General features: G+C 32.3%; 1 protein-coding gene across 1 annotated transcript in view; it reads right to left on the bottom strand.

The window, feature by feature from the left end:
• Positions 1-2162: 2162 nt before the first annotated feature.
• The window catches only part of LOC111086054, a 28946-nt gene continuing 20076 nt past the window's right edge, over positions 2163-11032 (bottom strand). The window contains exons 7-8 of the mRNA XM_022387425.1: positions 9927-10151; positions 2163-4246 (exon numbers count right to left, since the gene is read on the bottom strand). Of these exons, the coding sequence (XP_022243133.1) occupies positions 4147-4246; positions 9927-10151 (325 nt within the window). The 3' untranslated portion in view covers positions 2163-4146. The remainder of the gene's footprint in view (positions 4247-9926; positions 10152-11032) is intronic.

The following is an 11032-nucleotide window of genomic DNA, read 5'->3' as shown; positions in this document are numbered from 1 at the left end:
AAATAGTTTGATTCTACATATTCATTTATTAATTCAAGAAGTCAAAGAATAAAGACAATATTTGGGAATTTATTGACGCCGGGGAAAAGCAGAAGTAAGAAAGGAATAAAACACCTACTTCCTATAACTATAATGTAAGTTGCACCTGCAAATATATAACTTAGGAGAATTAAATTCCAGATTAGGAAGAATACTTAAAAGACCTAACTTCTGTAATTTGGAATCCTCAGTATTGGTCAGTCGATAGCTATATATTGAAGCCTATGAGAAAAGTTTGACCAGCTTGCTTGCATAAATCGAAACACCATTTTTTTTCCAACGGGCCTACACGTTGGATAGGGAAATGTAGTTATCGAAATTCGGTATTCATAATTTTTCGTATCTATTCTTAAATAAATTTGTATTATGTATTTGATAAACGGTTGTTTCTGCATAAAAATGAACACAGTAAGCTGCTCATAAAAGGAAGCAATTTATTTATTTTTTCAATATTTTTCCTTTACATTTTTGAGTGAACTTATATTTATGCAAATACATATTCACTCCAGATCGCAAATGTAAAGAGTGAAAATCAATTGTCAAATTTTTATTTAGTCATAAACACGTGTTTTTTTTTCCATATATATTGAGTAAATGATATTCGAAACATCAATATCATTCTAAAACTAATGCACAATATAGACAATACACACCTAACCCAAACTACAGAGAAGTAGAAAATAACATTAAACTAATATGGTAAAGTTTTGACAAGTAATGGCATCTATCGAAAGTGTAAAAAGTGTAACTATATTTTGCAAAGTATAAAATATCTAAAATAGACAAAATCTGAATTATTAAGACATGCTTAACTATTTACGTTAGTGTTTTGAAGCGTGTTCTTGTATGAAACTTATGTAAACAGATATAAAGTGGTTTTATACACACACACACATAAATACCAAACTATAGTTCGGCATTATCTCGTCAAACTCATCCCCCGGTGGGACAGCGGTAAGTCTATGGACTTAAACGCTAAAATCCAGGATTTAATTCCTCCCGGTGGACATAGTAGATAGCCCAATGTGGCTTTGCTCTAAAATAAACAAATAAAAAAATTCGTCAAACTAATAGAAACGACGTGAACAAATACCAACTTAAGTATAATGTCAATCTGAAATTATTGAATGTTGTGAGAGATTTTGTATGACCACTAATGATGAGTTGGATCGTGAAGACCATAGAAACCAAACTGAATGTTTCGGATAATCAGATTTAGTATCCCGTTACGACGGAGTTATTTTAAAATGTTTGTTAAATATATGACATAGATTAAAATCCGATTACAATAACGCCTTTAGTTTTTCTTTCGTGTGATTTAATAATGCAGTAATAATTTTCATTAAATGAAATTGCGCGGAGGAACAGGTGGGTTATTAAGCACATTTTACACGATAAATACCAATACAAATGTTTATACGCGATATGAAAATTTCATGTAATTTCCTTATTATTTCTATGCAAAGCAGGCGACATTCAATTGTATATATCGTTACTCGTTTAGAACATACATATTTGTATTACTTTATGTAATGACTATTAAACTGAATAAACAGATTCTTTACTTAAAGTTTTCGATTTTGTTTGTTTTAAGTTATGCACAAAACTACACAATCGGCTATCTGTGCTCTGCCCACCACGGGTATCGAAAACCGCTTTCTAGCGTTGTAAGTCCGCGGACATACCGCTGTGCCACTGGGTGGCGAAGCTTTACAGCATCAAGTAAGTTTTTCTGTAATGCAACACATTTATGAAATATGTGAAGTATTCTGCTTTTGAAACCAGAGAACTAAAACTCCAGTGATTAAAAAATAATGTTTGCATTTTTTTTATAAACACGATACGACACAATTTAATATTATATAACTGTTACAAAAAGCACTGTCATTTTATATACAATAAAAGCAAATGTTAAATATTGTTTTTCATGTAATATACATGTTAAATAACTCTTAATTTAGCATAAATGCATTATTGGGACATTGATTTTAGATTCAATTTATTTAATGAATTTTGGAAACTTTTTTAGATTAATTTATTCTAAAACTAAATGGCCCCCCAGTGTTACAGCGGTATGTCTAAGGACTTACAACGCTAGAATCCGGGTTTCGATACTTGTGGTGGGCAGAGTACAGATAGCCCATTGTGTAGCTTTGTGTTTAATTACAAACAAAACAAAATCTAAAACTGTGTTCGCTTCTGCTTCTTTTTAATAGGAATAGGAAAAATCTAACTGCTAATTTTTACTTTGAAGTAAAAAATCAATAGACAGTACAGAAGGCCGAGTATGTTATATTAAAACGAATTTGAATCCTCGCCATATCACTTCAGTCCATATCACCATGTCTAGTCGCATTTTATCTGGCGACTGTGCATTTTGACAATAGGTCTTCAGCGTAATTTCCATTACAAAAGGCTCTGTCGTAAGGCTGTCGTGTCTAAAGCACATACTTCTTCCTAAATACTTTCAATAAGTTATCTAGTGTGCGAGGACGACGGTTTTCCAGCGTCTGTTTTAACTCTCCAATTGCACAGACATTCATAGGTACTGCATCCAGCGACATGATCGACATGCCTTCATAACAAATAGCGCAAATATCCGTTTGAGGTATGCAAGTATTAAACAGACATGTCATGGAAGCAACTTGTGTATACGTGACTTTTCTAGCTTTTTCAGACAGTGATCTTCCTTGGTTTATGTTGCTTATTGTTGCCTGCTGCATATGGACGGTTTTTGCTACTGACCTTAGTGTTCGTAGATTCTTACCTGTTACAAGACGCCACACTTTGCGTACCACGGATTGGGTACTACTTGACGTAAGTCTATTTCTGGATGATCCTGGTGCCCCAAAGTGGCCTATGTTCCTTTGTTTTCCAATGCCATTAAGTACAAGGGATATCCCCATCTTGGAAATTTTAAATTCCCGATATAAACATATCTTTGTGGTCTATGTGTATGAACATTTTATGTCAGAAATGACCGTTACATACCCTTTCCAAAATCGACCAACTTTCGGTGCCATCACACTACCTGCGAAACGCCAAACAATGCCAAAATGTAGTAGTTTCATCGCAACTTTATATCGGCTGTTGTTGCCACGTGACTTCTTGATTTATATATTCAAAGTCAGTTTAACCTAAAATATTTGATCGTTTGTATTAACAAAAACACCATGACCTAACTACTAATTACACCGTAAATAAACTCCAATTTATATTATTTCGATTGCATTTAGTTATTACACGTTTGCAAAAAGTACAAATTGTTCTCAAAACTAAGTTTTGATCATTTTCAAAGCACACATATTATTCTTACTTTCATTTATAGATTCTAGTAAGATTTGATCATACCAAAGAAGATATTTTTATGTTTTAATATTATTTAGGTTTGCTAAGTTGAGTATATTGATTGAAACGCTCTAAATTAAAATCGTGTTTAATTCCCTAGTTTCCATTAATACATTCTACACACGATTTTTTTAAAACAAGTAAATTATATTGTTGGGAATTAAAGTATTATAACATCCAAAAACTCCAACAGCAACAACAACAACAATAACAATAAAAAATTACTTCGTAAGCCTTTACGAAACATTAAGTAAAGTGAAATAGTTAGGTCATTATATTATTACAATGTACAGCGGCAATATGCAATCTTTCTTGTTTCGGTTATCGTTAAATGTATTTTCTTCTTCAGGACGAAACTGTCAATCTTCATTTCAACTCACTGCTATCAACTGTATCTTCAACATATTGTTCAGTCTTCCCCTAGACTGTTTCTTCAAACAGAGTAAAGCTTTATATATATTGCTTAACCATATCTAGCACAAACACATTCAGCAGGATCCTTCTAATACTTGACTTCTGGGTGATTAGCTGTAGATTGAAGTGTAATAACAGGTGGGACTACTACATGTATTCCCATCAAGTAGGCGATACCCTTTATCTAAAACAAAACAAAACAACAGCATAAAACATAAACACGTAAAGTGTGTTTACTATGGTTTAAATGTACGAAAGTGGTATATTTGTTCTGATAAACAGTTCATAAAGAATATACAGTTCAAACATCACCTCTTTCATAAACAATTGCCAGAAATAAGAACTTCAGGTTTTACAAGACGATCGATTATCACGGCAACAGTAAGAATGGAGAGAATATTTAGTAATACTGATAAGAAGATATCCCAGGAGGAACTCCACAATTCTGAAACAGACAAAAATAACGATTTTGTAAATATGTCCAATCATATAATGTTTTTATGTATAACTACATATTAAAAGAAATAAAATTTCGTTCATTTGTGATATAGAAGAAAAATAAAATAGCTTAAAGAAATATTAAGCCTGTTACAAGCAATGTAAAACTATATTGTGAAGTCTACTCCGATAAAGGAAATATAATACATTTTGTAAAACGTTCAATCTTTCTTCAAGTAACTGATTCATGTTTCAAACTATGAATATACAAGCAGAGACCCTCAAAACATTTGCGGTCAGACTATCATCTTTATTGCAACGGTATTTCTTTAAATACAGAATTTCTAGAACAATACAATTGAATTATAACCGCAGAAACCGAAATTTAGAAGTCCACTTATGTTAGGCCTAATAACATTATTTAAGCCTTTATTAAGTACGGCCTATATTCGATAAAGAGATCAATTAACACACTAACTTGTATCCGTTTTTAGTTTTAGTTAAAGTTAAACTTTATAGTACTTAATTAATACTATCAATAAATAAACTTATAATGTTATTCTACGGCCTAACGTTAGACCTTTTTAAAAATCTTGATAAGCTTTTAATTTAATATGTTGTACAAAATGTCTACTAAAGTATATTTACATTCGCGCCCCCCAGTGGCACAGCGGAATGTATGAGGACAAAGCTAGAGATCGGGTTTCGATACCCGTGGTGGGCAAAGCACAGATAGCCCATTTTGTAGTTTTGTGCTTACTTCCAAACAAACAAACAATTTAGATGGGGTTTATATCAGTTGAAATCAATTGCACGCGCATTTTCAGAACAGACAAAAAATGAGCATTGTTGTCATAGATAAATAAATGAACGACTGTTAAATGAATTAATTTAATATTATTTCAACTTAAAAGAGCTACGTATACCTACATTTTACCGATGAATCTTTTGTAAATCAAATACCATAAAAAGTATGAACTGCATAAACTAGCAAACTACAGTATCAGCCTTAATAATACTTGGGAACTCTTTAAGAAAATTTATACCAATGAAGTACTCCCAGGTTTAACTTACATCAACAGGTGAGTTATTAAACCACAAGAAATTGAATTCTTAAAATAATTATATTTAAAGTGTATGTAAGTTTGAATAAATAAGGTATGAAAGAAGTTGATAAAATGTGTTTCAAAAATAAACAAAACCGGCACATCTGGATATACTAAGACTTACTTCTCTCTATGTATTCTTGTAGTCCATTGTTACTTGGTTCTGACTGGTTGCCACTGCAAAACCACCTGCGGCTTATCTGTACTGCAAGTCATGTTTGATGACACCTCGCATCAAGACAATAGGCAATAGCTCTCATTGTTTAATAGACAATTTCAGGAAAGACAGGGAATCACGCTTCTCCACTTACATTGAGCTTATCTCAATTATATTAAATGGCCAAATGGTTCCTCTTTGAGTCTTGATAACTACAAGGTCCAGCAGAGTTTTAACATCACAAGCATCTTACAAATTAGTCTCAACTTTGCCTCCGTTTATCTTTACCAGCATATAGTAAACCACAGCCAGGTTGAGATGAGCTTAACTGACCACTTTTCCTTTGGTAGCAAGCCGATTGCAGCACCCACCCAGGATGGTGGCCAGCTCTAATCTAGATTTCTCCAGTTTAAAAGAGCTGAAACAACAGCAGTGGTCATTGACTATCTTCAATCCTTCTGCAGTTGTCCAGAAACAAATCTGCGGGCTTTCTCTTGCATGACAGGATATGGACAACTCCTCTTCCCACAAATAAAGTAGACATTACACCATTCATTCTCAGACTGCTTTCTATGCAGATCGAACTGCTATGGCAGTGGTGCAGTCATCATAAGCCATGGCAATAGGGCCTGGACATTCATAACCACTAATAAGGAATTAGTGTTTCCATTCCTTCACCATAAGTCCTTCGTGGCATCAAAAGCGTACATGTATGGAAAAGAGAGAAGCTCATCCCATGTAAACTATGCAGTAATAAATTCTTGGCCATAGCATCTACATCTTACCACTAATGACTTAGTCTGCAGTAGTTACAGGTAAAGCTGACCTAACAGGTAAGTTATTAATACCATAAAACAGAGAATTTGTATGCATAGTGTATGATAAGTAAGACTGGACCAATAAATAAGAGACTGATATAGATTCTTCACTTTGAAACAAATACACCTTGTTTAATACAACTTTAATGAGAAATGAAAATGATTGCTCAAGGACATTTAAAGTGAACAGATTGTTTATCAGTACTTTTGATACTGACAATTTGTTGAAATGCAAGACGGAGAAAGACATCAGGAAAATTTTGAAAATGGAATTGACTTTTATTAAAATTATCTTACGACTCCAGAATCCACCAAAACTTCCATACCAGTCATATGCTCTGTCTCTGCATATAGCCAACATTATGACTTGGCTACAAATCATATGCCTAGTTGCAAAAAAAAGAGAAGTCGTGGGTCCAACCTACAAACATAACTATATAATCTAAGGGCAAGATTAACAATATTTTATATTGGGGTCATCATGATCATCTCGTATTTATAACTGAAAATTTTATAAACAAAGATATATTCACATTTTATGTTACAGAAAGGCTTATTTCATGATATTTTCTAATCACACCAATAAACAATGGTTAATTGGCAAGATATTAAACAATATTTTCTCATTTTGGCACTAAAATGAAGTAGAATCACTGCTTTTAGTATATCAAGCTACTAAATAGACATCTAAGCTTGTTTATTCTGCCCCTAGATGGCACACCTTGCACACAATTCACAGACAAGTATCATTTTGTTTAAATAGCTTATCACAATTCATACATCTTACTATATTTGTTCAAATTATACACGTAAACATAATAGGTACCATTATTTTTTTGAATACTGTTAGAAAGTATAAAATATGGCTGGGGTATATTACTAACCAACTATGTCTAACAAATTATTTACATAAACAGTTGGCTTGGCATGGCCTAATGGTTAGGGCACTGGATTCGCAATCTGCGGCTCGCAGGTTGGAATTTCATCATCAAACATACTTGCCCTATAAGCCGTGGGGGTGTTATAAGTGAAGGTTCATCCCACTTTTCGTTGGCAAAGAGTAGTTCAAGAGTTGGCGGTGATTGGCATTGACTAGCTATCTTTCCTTTAATCAGTTTAGTGTATCATTTAGTTAAATCATTAAATAAACAAGTGTGAAATTCACATATGAAGTTACTGATCATAAACGTCTGAAATTTTTACATCCCGTTGCTTAGCGTAACAAAAATACAGTTAGTACAACAAGTTTCATTTCAATTTGTTTTTCCTCCAAATATTCAAATTAAGTTATTATATGACATAACAGCAACTATTGTTGATTTTATATCTAGATGTTGTGCTCATTACGGGTTTAAAAAGTTCAATGATTCATTATCTCTAGCATGAATGTAACATAAATTAGTAAGCATCTAAATTTCTTTCTAATATAAATTTTTGATTGCCATATAACCTTATGAGTTGATCCTTCGTTAGATTATGTAAGTTGACAACTGCTGCTTTGTACCAATATTAAATGTAGGTTTCAATTATTTCGTAAAATACTTACATTGCTGTAAGACAAATGAGGAGCATAAAAATATACGAAATTACTTTATACAATATATCTATATAAAGCGCAACTAACAACAAACAAAACAAAAACATTATGTGGAAATACCCAGTTTGAAAGTTAGCATTTAAAATTACCTCTTTTTTTTTCCTTTTCTGACTATCCTAAGTAACCGAAGTCTTCTCTTAATTTAGTTCCAAGACTGAAGACAGTAAGATTAAATTTGTTTTTGTTTAAGCGCTGCGCTACACAATGGATTCTCCGCGCTGTGCCTCATCGGGAATTGAACCCTAAAGTTTAGCGTTATAAGCCCTTAAGCTTACCTCTGTGCCACCATGGGGAACTTAAGACAAAAAGAGAAGCAATAGTTTAAAACCAATAAGCATTATAGTTGAGCAACGTAACTTCAAATGTTATAAAAAGGTTGAGTACGTTATACTAAAACGATTTTGGATCTTCGCCATATTGTTACAGTCCATATCGCCATGTCCGATCGTGCTTTATCTGACGGTTGTGCATCTTGACAATAGATCTGAAGCGTAGTTACCATAAAAAAATACTCCATTGTAAGCTACCATGTCTAAAGCACACTCCATCTCTTTAAATTATTTCAATAGGCTTATCTAATTCACGAGGAAGACGGTTTTCCAGCGCCTGTTTTATCACTCTGAGCACATAGACATCCATAGGCACTGCGTCAAGCGACTTGACCGGGATACCTTCATATGGAATAGACTAAATATCCTTTCATTCTCCAGCTGTTTAAGGTACTTGGCGATTGTACAAATACGTCGTGTATACAGTATACAGCTTGTTTGCAGACGACTGTTGTCGCTTTGCAACACAAAGATCTTATTGGTTATGTTGCCTAGAATACGTGGATGGCTTTTGCCACTGATCTATGTGTTCTTGTATTCTCCCCAGTCACAAGATGTCACACGTTGCTTATCACAGCTCGGGTGCAACTTATTATAAGTCTCTTTTGAGTGGTTCTGGTGCCCTAAGTTGATCCCTATTTCTTTGTTTTCTAATGCATTAAGTACCGTGATTTGTTGATTTATATATTCAAAGTTGTTTTAATAAAATTACTTGACACTTTATATTTATGTTCTGTATAATCAAGGTTTCAGAATTATTTGACTAAATCTTACCTTAAATAAATATATTCTGTAAAGGCTACTTGGAATGATTATTTAGTGATACGAGAAACGCACGAAATATTTTATATTGCCACCTGTTTGATTTATTAAACTATTATTTCTTTTTACAGATTACCTCAACTTTGCATTTCACAATAAAATCACTCAAATTACTTTGGTTAGAAATGAGAGGTCCTATCATTCAAACTATTTCCCCTCCCTTTCATGAAACGGACCTGTGTTTATAGCTAATGTTTGAGTTTGTTTTTAACCTATGGTCTTAATGGCTATCCAAATCAGTGAATGATTAAATTAGTAATTATTTTTTATGCAATGAGACATAAACGATCAAACCTTTCAGAATAATTCTAATATTAGAGTAAATAATTTTGTACTTTTGAAACTTTCAAATAAAATAATATGAAACCACTGTATTTCTACACTTGAGAAAATGTTAAAAATGTTGTCCATTATAAATCATTATTTCAGATTACTCGCATTAAAATCCTTTATGTAACAATTTGTTTATCGATAATTTTACTTATTCATCGTTGATGACTTTTGTTAGTTACATCAATTAACAATTATTTAGAATTAATCGATTAGAAAAGCACTTTAAAATATATGTGTGTGTATCTTAATGGAAACCAAACTCATAGACATATTATCTATCGAATGAAGTAAAATATTTTTAGATGATTTTGGTCAATTTTCTAAAAATATTTTACTTCCTTCGATCGATAACATGTATTTTAGTTTAGTTTTAATGAAGATAAACGCAAATTTATTTTAAAGAAAACCTTAATCAATTGTCAGGCTTACATGTCACAGTTAAATAAAATGATTTGATAATTTCGGTGACTACAATTCGTTTACACAACTATAATTTGAAAAGTCAAGCTTTGGAAAATTTATTACCTGCAAACAGTTTGAAAACAAAACCATGGCACGACGCTGACGTTTGAACTTTCAGCAAATAACCCGTGAGGTCCTAGTACACTGTACAATTGTAACATACATAGTGTTAAGCCTAACATGGCTGCCGCTATAATTTTTCTTATACGTTTTTCTACTCGACTTCTTCTGTTAAGTCTAACGTCGTTGGTATCAGTTTGAAATTCTTGGCTGAAAGTTCTGCTGGATCTGCAAAAAATAACAAAAAACAAACAACCACTTGGTTTTAATAAAGAATGAGAAATGTAGTAAACAAAAAACGTTTCAATATAAAAAGAAGAAATATTAATCTTAATCATATCAAGATAAAAGTTCCCCCTTCATTTTTTTTTTACTTTCATCCATAGTTATATAAAATTTGGTAAGAATTCTCAGCAAGCAAGCAACTTAAATGTAGCTACTATGCGGTCAAATAATACTGAGTTTTATGTTTGCTAGTGGCTGATTGAGGTGGCAATGCGAATTTGATCAATCATAGGCTGTTTATACAGAACATAAATATATATAATACATATCTTATATATATTCTCCCGTATCACTGCATTATTTGAGCTATGACTTCTGTAAACAATTTAGCTATCTAGTCTGTTATCGCGAAAAACTGTGTGAATGAATTTAGTTTTCAAATTAAAAAACAGAAAAAAAACTAACATTTGGTTAAGAGAGTAATGTTCTGCTAGATATAATTCTATTCGGCAGTTTATTACAGCATTTTCACGAATACCTTTAAAGATTATTTATCTGTTTCGTTATTTTAGAACTTAGCGTAAAGCTACACAAGAGCTATTTCGCACAGTGTGTCTTTAATTTTGAATTAATTAACATCTACCATCTATTCTTAGGCTACTCTTCTTTGATCGAATACTTGATTATGTAATTAACATCTACCATATATTCTTAGGCTACTCTTCTTTGATTAAATACTTGATTATGAGATGGTAGATGTTAATTAATAATCAAGTATTTAATCAAAGAAGAGTAGCCTAAGAATATGTTAATTACATAATCAAGTATTTAATCAAAGAAGAGTAGCCTAAGAATATATGGTAGATGTTAATTACCTACCATAT

This window comes from Limulus polyphemus, unplaced genomic scaffold (genome assembly GCF_000517525.1).
Source record: "Limulus polyphemus unplaced genomic scaffold, Limulus_polyphemus-2.1.2 Scaffold812, whole genome shotgun sequence".
Classification (NCBI taxonomy): Eukaryota; Metazoa; Arthropoda; class Merostomata; order Xiphosura; family Limulidae; genus Limulus; species Limulus polyphemus.
The sequence above is the reverse complement of the archived record's forward strand: the minus strand, read 5'-3'. Positions and strand labels throughout refer to the sequence as shown.